At 37.7% G+C, this 19,657-nt stretch overlaps 1 protein-coding gene across 1 annotated transcript; it reads right to left on the bottom strand.

Moving 5' to 3' along the window:
• Window positions 1-425: 425 nt before the first annotated feature.
• On the bottom strand, window positions 426-2,522 carry LOC114262136 (uncharacterized). The gene is made up of 3 exons (XM_028202493.2): window positions 2,146-2,522; window positions 1,761-1,890; window positions 426-1,488 (listed from the first exon to the last, which is right to left on the bottom strand). Exons 1-3 carry the CDS (start codon window positions 2,276-2,278, stop codon window positions 696-698), a joined length of 1,056 nt encoding a protein of 351 aa, XP_028058294.2. The 5' UTR covers window positions 2,279-2,522; the 3' UTR covers window positions 426-695.
• Between the last annotated feature and the right edge of the window lie 17,135 nt (window positions 2,523-19,657).

Below are 19,657 nucleotides of genomic sequence, written 5' to 3'. Positions count from 1 at the left end.
AACGCATATACATTATGCACATCATCACATATATACGAATCTTAGGTGATAGTTTTGGACAAAGGAACAACAGTGAGCTTTGGCATTTTTTTACCATTAATTTTGCTCATTGATCGTCCCTTTCTTTCCCCTCCCCCCAACTCCACAGATACTTATGCTCAGACTGCAGCTACTTTGTATCAAAATAGTAACACTCCTCTGCCCTTACACCTTCCCAACTTCAAGCCAAAGTGCATCACACTGTCCCCACCTAAACATGTACAACATATATATGGAGAGAAAGAGAGGAGAGAGAGTGCAAATGTAGATGCAGGTGATAGAGTGGAGTAGGACTTCCAGTAATTGATATATAAAATATATATATATATATATATAGAGAAAGAGAGAGAGAGAGAGAGAGAGAGAGAGAGTACTTCATCACTGGAGAAATAAGTGAGATACAAATGTAATTAAGGGAGAAGCATTTAAGAGAAAAACCTTCACAATTCTATGGAACTTGAGTGACCAAGCAAAGCATTGATGCTCATTGGAAAAGTACCCATAACTAGCAACATTTAGGTTTTTTTTTTTCAATCCCCATATACGTTGGTTGCACTTGCCTTGGTATGAAACAATTGCATTCACCTATTAATTCAAATCACCATACCCCAAAATACCAACACATAGATATAAATATATATAGCAATCATTCATGTCTAGGGATCCCAGCTTGTAGCAAGATTAGGGTTCATAACAAATTGGCTGCATGGCAACGGCGATAAGGATGATGATGGTGATGAGGATGAGGATGAGGATGAGGATGACAATGATGATGATGGCAGTGATGACATAATCGCATTGATGTACTCCATCTGATTGGTTGTCACATTTGGATCGCGTGAATTAGGAACCCCGGATGGAAAACACGAAAGACTTGTAATCTGGTCAACTTTGTGTGATGCAGATGAAGATGGCATGGCACAGTTGATCATGTCATAGACTTTTGGCATAATAGGCATCACCATTGGATCATCATATGATGGTGGAATTGTTGTCATTTTCGGGTTGATGAACATGCAATCCTCTTCTTTGAGTACATTTTGGTGATCAATGTGTGGAGTTTGATAGTTTAAAGGCCATGATGAGGAGTCATATGAAGGTAGGTCTAGAAGAATTGGGATTGAATTTGGAGGTTGGAGAGGGACCAAATTGGGATCAAAATTGATCTGATCTAGTACTTTCATTTCATGCCCATGATCAAAGCCTTGTAGGACTGAGTTTTGGGTGGGAATGTATAAATGGTCTTGTGGAGATGGGATCAAATTAGGGTTTGCATTATTTACTGAGAAAAAACCATCAAAAGGGCCAGTTGGGTTGGGGTTTGGGGGCAGATTAGGATAGGTGGCTAGGTATTGATGAGAGATCAGCTTCTTCTTTATGCTTGAATTCCAAAAGTTCTTCACTTCATTGTCTGTTCTTCCGGGCAGATGCTTAGCTATCTGAGCCCATCTGCACACAACACATGTCATGTCCTTTTGCATGAAAATATCCTCAAAAAATAAAAAAATTTCAAGAATTACAATTAATTTAAATTTAAATAACCATATCAGGATATGTATCAATATCATTGATACGGTCATATATCACCTCATATCAAATATATCTATGATATTAGTATAGAAACTTCAAAAATAGAATACGATCCATATTGGCCGATACTTAAAATCCTTGTTTTGTTTGATTTTCTTTTTGTTTTTTTGTGGGTTGGGAAGATGAATTACCTGTTGCCTAGAATGCTATGGAGCTCAATGATGAGAGCAGCTTCTTGAGGAGAGAAGCTCCCACGTTTTAAGTCAGGTCTGAGGTAATTTATCCATCTTAATCTGCAGCTCTTCCCACATCTCTGCAGACCTGCACCACAAAATTACCCCAAAAATATATACACATATATATTTATATATATACACTTACTTTAACACAAATTTTCTTTTATAGATATATCAATATGTTTTAACAAAAACATAGATAAGAGTTTGAGAGTTTAGAACTTGTGCAAATGATCATCACCCACCAAGAAGTGAAATCAGAGTAATAGATCTCTCTCTTTCTCTCTCTGAGAAAAAGAAAGAAAAGAAAAGAAGAGAAAAGAAAAAGAGTTAAGCAGACCTGCAAGTCTTGGGACTGAGCTCCAGCATCCATGGCCATAAGTAGATATGTAGTTGATGAGTTTCTCATCTTCCTCTGGTGACCATAGTCCCCTCTTGACCTTTTGTTTGTTGCAGCATGTATGATGTGCCATCTCTAGAGGAGAGATCTCTCCTCTCTCTCTGTCTCCCTCTCTCTCTAGCAGAAAGTTTGCATCCAATGGAAGATGAAGATCAGTATTGGCATCTATGTATATAATAGAGAGAGAGAGAGAGAGAGAGGGGGGGGGGGGGGGTTTGAAAAAGAAAAGAGGAAGGAGGAGGACTGGGATGGATGATATCAAATGAGAGTACACTGAGGTTATGAATTTAATGAGAAGAGCTGTACCAAAGAGAGAGGAGGGACCCAATTAGGGTTTGTGGTTTAATGCTGCAATATCCCCCTGAAGGATCTGTATGTATCAGTTTTTATTTATTTATAATTTATTTTTTTTATAAAAAGATTCTCTCAATGAGTTAATTTAGGGATCGGATGATCAGAACACGTGTCACTCATGCAAATGCAAAGTGGTGGGTTCCACTAATTTGTCATGCCCCACATAGGACATATTGTCAAAAAAAAAAAAAGGAGAAAAAATTGAGTAATTTACAAACAAAGTTCTATAGGAAAAAATAGATATTAGAATACCGTGTTGATGATAATTTTAAAATTATTAAAATAATAAGAAAAATTAATGTTTGGGATAAATTTAGAAAAAAAAAAAGAAGTTACCCATCAATGCTAAATTTTATAAATATTAATAATTAAAATTTTAAATTTTTTGGTGTACTTGTAAATAATTTTTCAAGAGACCATGACTTATTATTCTCTCAAAATAATATGGGCATTTTGATTGAAAATGTAAGTATCAAAATCATTCTATATAAAAATCTCGTATAAAATTTTAGAGAGTATTTGGTCAAAATTTTCTCATAATAAAATTTTTATACATTAAAGATAAGCACAAATATTTTTTTAAAAAAATTTCAGCATATACCACTATTATCAAAATATATTTAATGAGTAATTTAATATTTTAAATTTTAAAATAATATAACTTTTAATCTAAACGTTAATTTTTAATAAAATTAGTATTTTTACAATCCTCTCAACAAGATCTATTAAACAAGATCAATGTTGACTATGAAATTCTTAAAAAATATATATAAAAAAAATATCATCGAAATTGATGTAAACATTAATATATTACTTTATTTGACAGTAACATATTACTGTAAATCATGATAAGCAACCTCAGTTGCAGCATAAGCAAAAGGTATTTCAGAAGGATGAGAAAGTTTGCTTCCAACTTCAATATGGATCTCCTTAAAGTAAAGCAAAGAACTTAGAGTTGCAATAGAAATTGAATCAGATTTGGCTTGAATGGTAGTTTTAAAAGCATTATACTCAGCCGGCAATCCATTTAAGATTAATAGATCTATATCCTCATCATCAACAGGTGCACATGCTAGAGCTAGTTGATTAGCTATGGCTTTGAACTCATTCAGATATGCATCCATGCTTAATCCTTTCTTAGTGAGACGATTCACCTTGTTCTTGAGTTGATGAATATGAAATCTAGAAAGAGAAGTGAAATGGGATTGAAGAATATTCCATACCTCATAGCTTGTCTTGCAATGAAAAACAGAGGTAAAAATGGCAGGAGACATAGTAGCTGTAATACAGCTAAGAAGATGAACATCGATATTCATCCATTGAACATACTCAAGATTAGAAACTTCTTTGTTGCTTGCATCGATAAGAGTAGATGATGGACAATCCTTAGATCCATTGATAAATCCGATCAATTGGTTGCTCGCAATATATTCTGCAACTGATTTTTCCAGACGATGTAGTTAGTTGAATCTAACTTTACTGTGACAAAGGAACTAAGATTTGATATAAGTAGTGCGAGATTGGAAGGAATTGATTGAGACACAGAAACAGATGAATCTGCCATAAGAGAAGCTTTAAGGAGCTTCGAAGAGGAAAGAACAATACTCGTTGGAGCTAGGGCTCTCATACCATAAAGAAAATTCAAGAAATGAAGAAGAGTCAAGAACAGATATTTGTTTATTCACCAACCATCACAATCAATTCCACATCTATCAAGATCATATACAGTATTTGTAATAAACTGATACACTCTACCTAACTATAGTTACAATTGACTATGGTTCTAACAACTTTACAACTGCTACAGTTAATACTAACTAGTCTAACTAATGCTGACTAATTCAACTGACTTTAGATGAGTTGAAGTTGGTTTGGTCATGCTGGTGCAACTGCTTCGGCAGCATTAGAGTCTTGGTCATGCTGGTGCAACTGCTTCACCAGCATGACCAAGACTCTAATGCTGCCGAAGCAGTTGCACCAGCATGACCAAGACTCTAATGCTGCCGAAGCAGTTGCACCAGCATAACCAAGACTCTAATGCTGCAACTACCAAATCTTTTTCTAATAAAGGTAGTTCTAATGGTTCTACTAGAGGCTACATAGGTAATTTCTCTAACCGAGGTGGAGGTCGATATTTCAGAGGTTCCAGCTCCCGTTAAGGAGGACGACAAAATTTTCAGTCTCCAAATTTTTCACAGTCTCAGTCCAGTGCATCTTTTTAGAATTCTCCACCACCTTCACATAATTTTCAGCACAATACTAGTTCTACAGTTGTTTGTCAGATTTGTGGCAAGTATAATCATACAGCCTTAGAGTGTTGGCATCGCATGGATCATAGTTTTCACACATCAACCTCTAGTACACCTAAAGCAACATATGTGGCTTCTGCTTCTCAACCTCAATTTCAGTCCTCATCTGCTCCTCCTACTTGGTATGTTGATTCTGCTGCAACCAGTCATACTACCAATGACTTGAATCAGCTTTTTGATTATCAGCCTTATCAAGGCACTGATCAAGTCACAATAGGCGACGGTTCTTCTCTTCCTATACATCACGTTGGTAATGGTTTGCTTCCCACTCCTTCTTTTCCACTTAAACTCCAAAAAGTTCTTCATGTTCCTCATATTTCTTCTAATCTGTTATCTGTTCATAGACTAGCATCTGATAATAACTGTTCTGTTATCTTTGATGCTGATAAGTTTGTTGTTCAGGACAAGGATACCAAGAGCATTCTGTATAAAGGCCTTAATTCTCAGCGTCTTTATCATGCTCCTCAATCAGTTTCCATGTTCTCTTCATTTTCTCCACAGGCTTGCTTCAAGAGCACAAATTCTACCACTGCTGCTTTTTCAACTGCTGCTTCTGCTCCAAATTGGCATCTCAGACTTGGACATCCTTCATCCACCAAGCTTCATCACATCATTAACACTTTTCATTTGCCTTCTCACACTTTCGCTAGTTTATGTCCTCATTGTTGTGTCTCTAAGACACATAGGCTTCTTTTTAGTTTGTCCAATTCAACTGTTAATAAAACTTTAGCTCTCATTCATTCAGATATTTGGGGCCTATTTTCTGCCTCTGTATCAGGCTACAAGTATTATGTTGTTTTCATTGATGATTTCAGCAAATTTTCTTGGTTGTTTCCTCTTCATTACAAGAGTGAGATGTTTTATAAATTCCTTGAATTCAAAGCTTTAGTTGAAACTCAATTTTCTACATCTCTTAAAATTCTTCGCAGTGACAATGGTGGTGAATACTTATCTACTGAATTTCAGAATTTTTCTTAAACACAAAGGTATCCAACATCACCTTACTTGCCCTCACACTCCTTCTCAAAATGGAGTGGCAGAGCGAAAACACAGACATCTAATTGAAACAACTATTGCTCTAATGCATCATGCCTCTTTGCCTTTAAATCTTTGGTTTGAGGCACTAGCTACAGCTGTCTTGCTTATTAATAGATTACCTACTGCTAAGCTTCACAATCTTACTCCTTTTGAAATGCTGTTTAATAAACCTCCAGATTATTCTTTTCTAAGAATTTTTGGATGCAGGTGTTACCCTTGGTTAAGGCCCTACACTAACCACAAGCTTCAACCTAAGTCCATTCCATGTGTTTTCATTGGTTATCATCTGTCAGTGAAAGGGTATCGCTGTCTTGATCTCTCTACAGGTCATATATATTTTTCTAGGCATGTTGTGTTTGATGCAACTTGTTTTCCTTTTTCATCTTGTTCTTCTTCTTTCCCAGTTCCATCAGTTACTCAGTTGCATTTCTTTTTCTGGCCCTCCACTTCTTCTTCTATTTCTTCTTCTTTTAGCTATCCTTCTTCTGCTTCTCTTTCCTTATCTGTACCTCCAATTGTTCCTCTTCCTATTCCTAGTTCTGCTGATCAACCTATTTCTTCTACTGATCTCCCTCTGTCTATTCCTAGTTCTACGATTCCTTCATCCTCTTGTCCTATTCCTATATCTTCAATTTCTATTGATTTATCTCTCTCTGCTCTAGTTTCTACTCATATTTCTCCTCATCTCAACTCTAACACTCATTCTATGGGCACTAGGTCCAAATCTACTTATCTTTCTCTTGTTGCTCATATGGCTCATGTTCCTACTGAACTTTCTTCCTATAAAGAAGCCTCTCAATCTTCAGATTGAACTCAGGCTATGCATGAAGAATTTCACGTTCTTCAGCTCCAACACACTTGGTCCTTAGTTGACCTTCCTCCCAATAAGAATGTCATTGGGTGCAAGTGGGTTTATCGATTGAAAAAGAACTCTGATGGTTCCATTGCTTGTTATAAAGCCCAGTTAATGGCTAAGGGTTATCTCAAGGAGGTGGGTATTGACTATCACGAAACCTTTAGTCCTGTTGCAAAGCAGCCCACTATTCGCATTTTATTGTGTCTTGTCCTTCATTTTGGTTGGTCTATCAAACAATTGAATGTATCTAATGCTTTCTTGCATGGTGTACTTCATGAGGAGGTTTACATGACTCAACTTTCAGGTTTTATTGATTCTTCTCATCCTCATAAGGTGTGTAAACTGCATAAAGCCTTGTATGGGCTTAAGCAAGCTCCTCGGGCATGGTTGTCTACATTCTCCACTTTCCTCTTGTCTCAAGGTTTCCTTGCTAGTCATTGTGACTCTTCTTTGTTTATTAAGAAGACTGCATCTGCCATCACCATTCTACTTATATATGTTGATGATATTTTGCTAACTGGGAGTGATGTTTCTTATATTACCTCGTTGCTTGCTCAAATGCATAAAGTTTTTTCCATGAAAGAGTTGGGTTTTCTCAATTATTTCTTGGGCATCTCTGTTCACACTTCTGCTGCTGGTTTCTTTTTGCACCAATCTAAGTATGCCACTGAGATATTAGCCAAAGTTGGGATGTCCAACTATAAGCCCTATGCCTCTCCCATGGCTACTAAATCCTTCGGCTTCTCCAACTCTGATCTTCCTTTTGCTCAGCCTGCTTTGCATCGTAGTATTGTTGGGGCTCTTCAATAGCTGACCATTACTCGCCCCGACATTGCTTTTGCTGTCAACTCTGCCTGTCAATATATGCACGCTCCTTTGGTTAGTCATTTTAATGCTGTCAAACGCTTATTACGTTATTTGAAGGGTACTCTTGATAAAGGTCTTCAGTTTCAGCCAGGCCCTCTTGTTTTCACTGCCTATTCTGATTCCGACTGGGCTGGGAACGCCATTGATCGCAGGTCAACTATTGGATTTTGTATTTTTCTGGGTCCCAACTTGGTTTCTTGGTCTGTGAAAAAACAACCTACTGTTTCTCACTCCTCCACTGAAGCAGAGTATTGCGCTCTTGCTCAGACTTCGGCCGAGCTTAGCTGGCTTGGCATGCTTCTTCGGGATCTTCACATTTCTCTTGACCCACCTACTCTATGGTGTGACAATCTCTCTGCCATTGCTCTGTCTAGTAATCCTGTTTTCTATGCTCGGTTTAAACATATTGAAGTGGACTATCATTTTGCCCGTGAGCGTATTGCTTCCAAACAATTGATTATCAAACATCTTGCTACTACTGACTAGATTGCTGATATTCTCACCAAACCCCTTTCAGTTTCTCGGTTTAACTTTCTTTAACACAAGCTTCTGGATCATTCTTCTCCTGTCAGCTTAACGGGGAATGATAAGCAACCTTAGTTGTAGACTTCAATGCTGCCGAAGCAGTTGCACCAGCATGACCAAGACTCCAATGCTGCCGAAGCAGTTGCACCAGCATGACCAAACCAACTTCAACTCATCTAAAGTCAGTTAGATTAGTCAGCATTAGTCAGACTATTTAGTATTAACTGTAGCAGTTGTAAAGTTGTTAGAACCATAGTCAATTGTAACTATAGTTAGGTAGAGTGTATCAGTTTATTATAAATACTGTATATGATCTTGATAGATGTGCAATTGATTATGATGGTTAGTGAATAAACAAATATCTGTTCTTGACTCTTCTTTATTTCTTGAATCTTCTTTAAATCAGAGTAACGTACATATTAGATGAACCAACTAAAAATACGCCGACAACATTTTAAAACTTGTATAAAATAAAATAAAAGTGTTCATTATCAAAAGAATTCTGTGATATATATATATATATATATATATATATGCATGGAGAATATTGTCCAAGAAAAAAAAAGAAATTTTACTCTATTCTTACTCAATTATGTGCCTCCTTCTTAAAAGGTTTATGAAGCAAAATAAATTAGGTTGTCTTTTTCACTAAATAAAAGTCTAATGAAGGGCTTTTAACTAAAATTTTCACATTTTATTTGTTTATTGTTACTATGTTATCATTAAAGATAAATTCAGACAGGCCACGTTTATTTGAGTGAAGAGGTTATTAGTGTGGTGGTATTAGGTTGGAGATGTACAATAAAGAGTGTTTGTTTGTACATCATCGCATTAGTAATACTATAGATAATTGAAAAATTAAAAAATCCCCAAGATATTAATTTGTGATTATATTTCAATTTTTAAACAATAAATAATAATCTCAATCAAACAATCAAAGATAAATTGACACAACGATTTAACGTGAAAAACATCACAATTGGAGCGCCTCCAATTGTGATAAAAAATGGGCCAAAGCCATAAAACAATCCACTAAAAAGACAAAAAGGAATTACACAAGTGTACTCTCAATTACCTAGCGAATCTATACTGGAATTAAACCGATCCCAATGTGCCTCTTCCACTACCGTCTTCACTTCGGAATTGTCTTAACCTCAGAATTATCTTATTCAACATTGAATCCACAACGCTGATGTCAAATCTACGTCGATGAGCTACTCCGGAATACACTAAAGCTTCAAGCCCAAGTTCCTCAAAATCCATCGAAGAACAATTATCTCTTTTGTGAATAGAAAAAAATAAATCTTGATGATGTTGATAAAAAGTTCATGAATCTATTGATCACTTTTAAATCATCAAGTAAACACTCATAAAGCACCATCCAATATAAAACGCTTTATTTTTTTTTCCTCTCTAAAAATTTGGATGGCACCAAACCTTGAAACAACAAACTGTGCACTTTATAGTAAATTGAATCGCGAAGACGCTCAAGTGCATATTTCACCGCTCGAGCGGTGTGACTAAAGACGGTGTGAAACATATATGCTGACCGCTCGAGCACAACTTTTGCCGCTCGATCAGTAAAATATTTTTCCCAAAAGTTCAGACGCTTTGCAAAAATTCTAGATAATCATTTTCTTCGCTCGAGCATACAAATGACCGCTTGAGCGGTCAAGCATGAAAGGATTAAGATCACAAACTTCTTTATATAGACACAATTCGGATTGGATTGTATCTAAATACTCATAGCCTCACTGAAATAAAAAGGCGAATAAAATTATATCAGAAATGAATTTTGTCAAACTAAATTGTCAATTACAAAAACCTAACAATAATATTAATATATAAAATTGATATTTTTTAAGTTTTAGTATTTTTTTTAATAGTACAAATTTTTTTATTCTAAAAAATATAATTTTTTCTCTTACTCAATTTCTATTCTCAACCCTCCTATGAATTTTTTAGTCCTACCACATGGGGGATTATAGTCCAAGGGGATAGTTAATCCCCTCACTCATGTCCCCAATTAAATATTCTTTATGTGGGTCTTACGGACTATTAGTCCAATCCTCTTTTTTAAAGAGCCAAGCAAATAGAATTGAGGATTGCTATCGTAGTGTAAGTGTAATAACCCCGACCTCCGATCAATGCTAAACCATGATTAATTATGCCTAACAGTAATTTGGAAGGAATCTGGAATTAAATTGCATATGTATTGCATTATCTTAGTATTTTTATCTGTTTGCTATAAAATGATCTGTTCTTGTTTTACGTTTTAAATTGCAAATTGAAGGCCTTATCGGCGGCCGAATCCGAAACTGATTAGTGTTTTGTATTAATTAGAATTAATGTGATTTTATGATAAATTTAGTTGAAATTTGATTTGGTATGATTAAATTAGATCAAATAAGCTAAATTACATTAGTTGGACTTATCTACCATTATGCCACTTAGTGGCTTGATTTGAGACCAACCTAGATTGATTTCATCTAGAGATTTTGCTTCGAATTGGAAGAATTGAAGAGTAGTTGCATATTTGAGCTTCTAGGCTTGGAATTCAAGACTTAAGGTAGGAGTTTTCCCTTTCAATTGTGAATTTAAGATTAATTCTTGCATGGTTCATAGAAGATTAGAGTCTAAAGTCTAGAATTGGTTTTAAGAGTTGGATTTGAGAGTGAATTCATGCATGCATGCACATATTCTTGGATTTTGGAGTTATTCTTCATGAATTTTCACATGCATGTCCACATTTTTGTTATAGCCCATGAATTCATCCTATTCTTAAGCTTAATCTTGTTTTGGATCATGTTTTGAAGCATTGGAAGTCATGAGAATTCATGCATGTTACATTTAAGTTATGTTCTTGACATTTTATTTGAAATTGTGTTTAATTGACTCACCTTTGGGCTTTGATTTTACAAATTGATCGTTGAAACATCTTATACTATGAGTTTATAATTGTTTTCCAGAAAATGGGCCCAAGAGGTCGAGTTTAGAGGTGTTGAATGCTTGGTTTGAGCTTGGGAGGCAAATCTGAAAATTCTAGAATTTGGCTTCCTTGCTCGAGCGAAAGATTCCATGCTCAAGCGACCATCGTTTGTTCAGAGCTCCGCTCAAGCGAAGGAATGGTGGCTCGAGCGTAAATTACAAGCTCTCAGGTTTTTGGTGCACGCAGACGCACGCTCGAGCGACGAGACCTACGCTCGAGCGAAGGGCTGTGTCTCACGTTCGAGCGAGCATCGAGCGGGTATTGAGCATAAAATTTCAACAACCAGTACTTTTGCATTTTTACAGACCGCTCGAGCGAAGGAATCTACACTCGAGCGACCTCTCTGTTTTGACAAGCTCGTTCGAGCGAAGAAAGCCACACTTGAGCGAGACCCCTGTTTTCAGCAAGTTTTGAAAAATATTTTCCAAGGCATCTTTGCATCCTCATTCCATCCTAGGCATTCTTAGGCCATGTTGAAGACACTATATTGAGGATTTAAGGTTAGAAACACACTAAGAACCAAAGACGTAAGTTTTGTGCAATTAGAATGTGTGTTTCAAGTGTATATCCGTTATGTGTTATGTAGGTCACGTGCCGCGTATTGTGTGATCAATCTGCTCCGTCTGTCTGTTTCAAGGCCAACTGTGAGTAATAATTTAGTAAAGTTATGTTCAAACTATATCTACTTTCTGTGTGATAAAACAAGATCTGTTTTTCGAAATGATATGTTCTGTACAATGCATGATTGTTCAATTTCTGATATGTATTTGTGACATCCTTAACAACATGTGATATCTATTAGCTGTTACCCAGTATCAGAGGTTCTTTTATAAAACTTATTTCTGTCTGCACTCTGTTACCCGTATCAGAGGCCCTGTCACGGGGGCTCAGCTTCTGTTCTGTTCTGTTACCCAGATCCGGAGGTTCCTTTATGGAATTGGTTATTCGTAACTTTACGTGTATACGTTCCGCTCTGTTCTGTTCTGTTTATGCTAATGGATGTATCACGTAAACTTAATCATGACTTATGATTTCTGTCTGTATATGATCTGGACAAACTATGATTTTGATATGAACTGAATTATGATTTCTGAATCTGTACGAACTCATTCATTGAAACCCTTTACTCTCTTATTATTCACTGGGCTTTCGCTCACAGTTTATATTATGTATGTAGGTGAGCCGGCACATGACCAGGGTCTGAGTTGACGGCCTTCTATCTGTTTTGTCAGCCAACTATTGCGCTTCCCAATGAGGTTCCGTTCGAAGTCTAATGCTATGACTGTTTTTGTATTCATGCTAGTCTCTGTATGTATTTTGTAAAGACAGGTCTTGGGATGTAATACTTTGTAAATATTGTGTACCTGGACTGGCATGTTTATATATATAAATAAGTTTTAAAATGTTCTGTCCCATGTACGTTATCACAACTCATTGGACCTTGTGTATTTTGTATTATTGCTTCTGCAGCCCCTTATTATTTGCTATTCTGTTTAGAGGCCTTTGGTAATCCACGGATTACTGGCCGGTTACGGTGTTAAACTCATAGGGACGGGTTTGGGTCGTGACAGAGTGGTATCAGAGCACGTGTTCTACCGCACACACATAGGTCCATATGAGCTTAGGATGTCCTAGTAAGAGTTAGGGGCATTCCATCTGCATGTGTGAGTGTGTGGTAATGCAACTGAATATGAAAACTGAATGTACATTTGAATCAAATGAATTGAAGGGAACGAATAAAACTATACCTGTGTTTATTATCATTTGATGTCTGTATAGTAAGATGGAGAATGCAAGGGGAAGTGGTGAAAGTGAATCTTCAGAGGCTCGCATGGGCCGAATGGAACAGATGTTAGCAGCATTGACTGAAGCCTGGACATAATAATAGAGACAACAACCTTTGCTCCCTCCACCTCCACCGGCACAAGCCGAGGCAGATAATACCGACATCATCAATCTGACATAGAAATTTATGAGAATGAAACCACTAACATTCTTTGGTGGAATTGAACCTTTGAAAGTTGAGATGTGGTTGCTTGAGATGAAAAAATTGTATGAAGTATTTCCTTGTTCTGAAACTCAGAAAGTCCTCCTAGCCACCTACACTCTGAAAGATGAAGCCCGCAGGTGGTGGTTACTGATCCGAAGTGGTAATGGAAATATGACATGGGCACAGTTTAATGCCATCTTCTACGACAAGTACTTTTCCTAATGTTTCAAGGATAGGAAAGTGTCTGAATTTCAAGAACTCAAACAGGGAAGAATGTCTATGGCGGAGTATGAAGGTAAATTCACCGAATTAGCACGGTTTGCTCCACATATGGTGGACATTGATTACAAGAAAGCACAGAAGTTTGAAGGTGGACTGGATTTAGAGGTGTTTGATCAGGTAGGCGTCCTGAAATTGCCTACTTATGTGGAAGTGTTAGACAGATCCTTAATGGTAGAGGCCACCTTAGCCGCCATGAAACAAGGTAAAGCCCCAGCAACTACAACAACTGAGTGGAGAGGAAAAAGATCCGGGTTTGGTTTTAAAAAGTGCCGGTCCTTTGTTAGTAAGAAGCAAAACACAAGGACTTCGAACAGCTCGAGTTAGAGTAGTGGGTTTATTCCGATTTGTTCTGATTGTGGTAAAAGGCACAGGGGTGTGTGCTACCGAGCGTCCGGTGCTTGTTTTCGGTGTGGCCAGCCAGGTCATGTAGTGAAAGATTGCCCGCTCAGGTCTGAGACTATTAGCCGTCCTGCAGCAAGTTCAGCGGGATCCGCTTCTGTGGCTAAAACCAATGCCAAAGCCAATACTAGGAAAGAACCTCTGAGACAAGGCCGAGTGTTTGCCTTAGTGCCCGGTGACGTACCGAACACCTATACTGTGGTGTCAGGTACACCCTCTATATGTTCTCAAAATGCATGTGTACTGATAGATTCTGGTTCTACACATTCCTTTGTATCGCATGCTTTTTCTCGAAAATTGACTAGACCCTTAGAACTTATGACCTATGTATTATCTGTGTCTACGCCGTCTGGGGATTCTATGATGTGTGCTCATATTTATCCAGCATGTGATATTATGATTGCGATATGATGTTGTATGTGGACTTATTACCCTTGGACATTAATCATTTTGATTATATTTTGAGGATGGACTGGTTGACTAAATACTGTGCTACCATGGACTGTGCAAATAAAACTATTGTGTTTAGACCGCCGGGTATGCCTGAATTTACTTTCATTGGGAATGGGGTAGTTCTTCCCCCATATTTGATTTCGGCTGTGAAAGCTGTAAAACTCCTTAAGAAGGGATGTAGGGGTTATCTGTGTTGTATATTGACTGCACCATCTGACGGTACTACTGTAGAAACAATCCTTGTTGCTTGCGAATTTTTTGATGTGTTTCCAACTGACTTACCTGGGGACTTAGTTGATAGAGAGATTGAATTCATTGTTGAGATGTTTCCGGGGACACAACCCATTTCCAAGACTCCATATAGAATGTCTACCTTTGAATTGAAAGAATTGAAAACCCAACTTCAGGAACTGTTAGATAAGAAATTTATCCGTCCGAGTACTTCACCTTGGGGTGCTCCAGTTTTGTTTGTCAAAAAGAAGGATGGATCTTTGAGAATGTGTATAGACTACTGAGAATTGAACAAAATGACTATAAAGAATAAATACCCTCTACCCCAAATAGATGACTTGTTTGATCAACTTTAGGGTGCCCAAGTGTTTTTCAAAATTGACCTCAGGTTCGGGTATCATCAATTAAAGGTTAGAGCTGAAGACATAGAGAAAACTGCATTCCGAACTAGATATGGACATTATGAATTTTTAGTAATGCCGTTTGGGATGACCAATGCACCTGCAGCTTTCATGGATCTTATGAATAGAGTGTTTAAATCATATCTGGATGACTTTATTGTTGTATTTGTTGATGATATTTTGATTTATTCTAAAGACAGGGAAGAACATGAGAACCATCTGAGAACCACTTTGCAGATTTTGAGAGAAAAGAAATTGTATGCTAAATTGTCCAAGTGTGAATTCTGGCTTGACAGTGTGGCATTTTTAGGACATGTAATCAACAAGGATGGAGTTTCTGTTGACCCTCAGAAAATTGAAGCTGTTGTGGATTGACCTAGACCAACAAATGTGACAGAAGTCCGAAGCTTTCTGGGACTTGCAGGTTACTACCGGAGGTTTGTGAAAGACTTTTCCAAGCTTGCCATGCCATTGACTCAGTTGACTCAGAAAAATGTGCCATTTGACTGGAACGAACAAAGAGAGGCAGCTTTCCAAGAGTTGAAAATCAGGTTAGTGACTGCACCAATCTTAACCTTGCCTAATGGTACTGATGGGTTTCAAGTGTACAGTGATGCTTCCTATAAAGGCTTGGGGTGTGTACTAATGCAAAACAAAAGGGCGATTACCTATGCTTCTAGACAACTTCGACCTCATGAAAAAAATTACCCAACACATGATCTTGAATTAGCGGTTGTAGTGTTTGCTTTGAAAATATGGCGTCACTATTTGTATGGGGTAACTTGTGAGGTGTATACCGATCATAAAAGCCTGAAATATTTCTTCACCCAAAAGGAATTGAATATGAGGTAGAGGCGATGGTTAGAGTTAATCAAGGATTATGATTTGCAGATCTTGTATCATCCAGGAAAGGCTAATACCGTAGTAGATGCCTTGAGCTGAAAATCCAATGCGAATTTGTCATGTTTATTATCCAACCGAAAAGAATTGTTGACTGACCTAGAACAAGATGGGTTGTGAACTGCTATATCTGCTCAACCTACAATTCTTGACAAGATCAAACAGAAACAGTGCGAGGATGAATACTTGAAAAAGGTCACGGAGGAATTTGATTCAAAGCCGAGGCCAGGATTTGTGTTTGAGAGTGATGTGCTGAAATTTCAGAACCGTCTTTGTGTGCCCGATTGTTATGATTTGAGGAAACGTGCTATGGCCAAAGCTCACAGTAGTAAATTTGCTATGCATCCGGGGAACATGAAGATGTATCATAATGTGAAACAGAATTTTCGGTGGCCTGGAATGAAAAAGAGTATTGCCGATTTCGTGGCTAGATGTCTACAATGCCAAGAGGTTAAAGCTGAACACCAACGACCTGTTGGTGTGTTACAGCCACTCCCAATACCGGAATGGAATGAGAGCACATTACCGTGGACTTCATTGTGGGATTGCCTCATTCTTCTCGAGGTATGGACTCTATCTGGGTTATAGTTGATCGTTTAACTAAGTCTGCCCATTTTTTGCCTGTCAAAACTATTTATAACGTTGATAAATTGGCCAATATCTATATGACTGAAATTGTGAGATTGCATGGAATGCCAGTATCTATTGTGTCTGACAGGGACTCAAAGTTTGTATCGAGATTTTGGCAGAGTTTGTAATAGGTTTTGGGGACTGAATTGAGACTGAGCAGTGCATATCAGCCATAGACAGATGGCCAAACTGAACGAACAAACCAAACTCTGGAGGATATGCTTAGAATGTGTGTGTTAGACTTCCAAGGGAATTGGGAGACCTACTTTCCATTAGCTGAATTTGTGTATAACAACAGTTACCATTCAAGCATTGAAATGGCTCCTTACGAAGCTTTGTATGGAAGAAAATGTCGTTCTCTGATATGTTGGGCTGAAGTAGGTGATAGACCTTTGTTGGGACCGGAACTTGTGTAAGAAACAACCGAGAAAGTGAAACTGATACAGCAGTGCCTGAAAAATGCACAGACTCGGCAGAAAAGCTATGCTGATGTTCGAAGAAGAGATAGAGAATATGAAGTTGGGAACCATGTGTTCATAAAGGTGACCCCGATGAAGGGTCAAACTCGGTTTGGTGTTAAGGGCAAATTGGCGCCAAGGTATGTAGGACCTTATGAGGTCCTTGAAAAGATCAATCCAGTGTCGTATCGGGTAGCCTTACCTCCAGTAATAGAACATATGTACAACGTCTTTTATGTATCGATGCTTCGGGAATATTTGAGAGATCCACTCTACATCATTGAATCGACACATGTGCTTTTGAAAGATGACTACACCTATGAGGAAAGACCTATCCAGATTGTGAATCGCCGGATCAAAAAGTTGAGAAATAAAGAAATACCGTTGGTAAAAGTTGATTGGCAAAACCACGGAGGATCCTATGCAACTTGGGAAACCGAGGAAGACATGATGAAGAGATATCCGGATTTGTTCCCATTTGACCCAATGTTGATTTCGAATGAAGGTAATTCGAGTTTGGAGGACCAAACTCTTTTAAGGGGGAAGACTGTAATAACCCCAACCTCCGATCAATGCTAAACCATGATTAATTATGCCTAACAATAATTTAGAAGGAATCCGGAATTAAATTGCATATGTATTGCATCATCTTAGTGTTTTTATCTGTTTTCCATAAAATGATATGTTCTTGTTTTACGTTTTAAACTACAAATTGAAGGCCTTATCGGCGGCCGAATCCGAAACTAATTAGTGTTTTGTGTTAATTAGAATTAATGTGATTTTATGGTAAATTTAGTTGAAATTTGATTTGGTATGATTAAATTGGATTAAATAAGCTAAATTACATTAGTTGGACTTATCTACCATTATGCCACTTAGTGGCTTGATTTGAGACCAACCTTATTACACTTAGAAACATATCTCCTCAGCCATTTTCTTAGCTAAAACCGACTAGAGAGAGAGGGAGAGGTAGGAGATTGATTTCATTTAGAGATTTTGCTTGGAATTGGAAGAATTGAAGAGTAGTTGCATATTTGAGCTTCTAGGCTTGGAATTCAATACTTAAAGTAGGAGTTTTGCCTTTCAATTATGAATTAAGATTAATTCTTGCATGGTTCATGGATGATTAGACTTTAAAGTCTAGAATTGGTTTTAAGAGTTGGATTTGAGAGTGAATTCATGCATGCATGCGCATATTCTTGGATTTTGGAGTTATTCTTCATGAATTTCCACATGCATGTTCACATTTTTGTTATAGCCCATGAATTCATCCTATTCTTGAGCTTAATCTTGTTTTGGATCATGTTTTGGAGCATTAGAAGTCATGAGAATTCATGCATGTTACATATAAGTTATGTTCTTGACATTTTATTTGAAATTGTGTTTAATTGACTCACATTTAGGCTTTGATTTTACAAATTGATCTTTGAAACATCTTATACTATTAGTTTACAAGTGTTTTCCAAAAAATGGGCCCAAGAAGTCGAGTTTGGAGGTGTTGAATGCTTGGTTTGAGCTTAGGAGACAAATCTGGAAATTCCAGAATTTGGCTTCCTCGCTCAAGCGAAGGATTCCACGCTCAAGCGACCATCATTTGTTCAGAGCTCTGCTCGAGCGAAGGAATGGTGGCTCGAGCGTAAATTACAAGCTCTCAGGTTTTTGGTGCACGCAGACGTACGCTCGAGCGACGAGACCTACGCTCGAGCGAAGGGCTGTGTCTTACGCTCGAGCGAGCATCGAGCAGGTGTCGAGCGTAAAATTTCAACAACCAATACTTTTGCATTTTTACAGACCGTTCGAGCGAAGGAGTCTACGCTTGAGCGACCTCTCTGTTTTGACAAGCTCGCTCGAGCGAAGAAAGCCACGCTCGAGCGAGACCCCTGTTTTCAGCAAGTTTTGAAAAATATTTTACAAGACATCTTTGCATCTTCATTCCATCCTAGGCATTCCTAGGCCATGTTGAAGACTCTATAGTGAGGATTTAAGGTTAGAAACACACTAAGAACCAACGATGTAAGTTTTGTGTAATTAGAATGTGTGTTTCAAGTGTGTATCCGTTATGTGTTATGTAGGTCACGTGCTGCACGTTGTGTGATCAATCTGCTCCGTCTGTCTGTTTCAAGGCCAACTGTGAGTAATAATTTAGTAAAGTTATGTTCAAACTGTATCTACTTTCTGTGTGATAAAACAAGATCTGTTTTCCGAAATGATATGTTCTGTACAATGAATGATTGTTCAATTCGTGACATCCTTAGCATCATGTGATATCTGTTAGCTGTTACCCGGTATCGGAGGTTCCTTTACGGAATTTATTTCTGTCTGCACTTTGTTACCCGTACCGGAGGCCCTGTCACGGGGGCTCAGCTTTTGTTCTGTTCTGTTATCCGGATCTGGAGGTTCCTTTATGGAACTGGTTATTCGTAACCTTACGTGTATACGTTTCGCTCTGTTCTGTTCTGTTTATGCTAATGGATGTATCATGTAAACTTAATCATGACTTATGATTTCTGTCTGTATATGATCTGGACAAACTATGATTTTGATATGAACTGAATTATGGTTTCTGAATCTGTACGAACTCATTCATTGAAACCCTTTACTCTCTTATTATTCACTGGGCTTTCGCTTACAGTTTATATTATGTATGTAGGTGAGCCGGCACATGACCGGGGCCAGAGTTGACGTCTTCTGTCTGTTTTGTCAGCCAACTGTTATGCCTCCCGAGGAGGTTCCGGTCCAAGTCTAATGCTATGGCTGTTTTTGTATTCAT

Source organism: Camellia sinensis, chromosome 15, assembly GCF_055761805.1.
Source record: "Camellia sinensis isolate YWXY chromosome 15, ASM5576180v1, whole genome shotgun sequence".
Lineage (NCBI taxonomy): Eukaryota > Viridiplantae > Streptophyta > Magnoliopsida > Ericales > Theaceae > Camellia > Camellia sinensis.
This window is presented reverse-complemented; position numbering and strand designations above follow the sequence as displayed.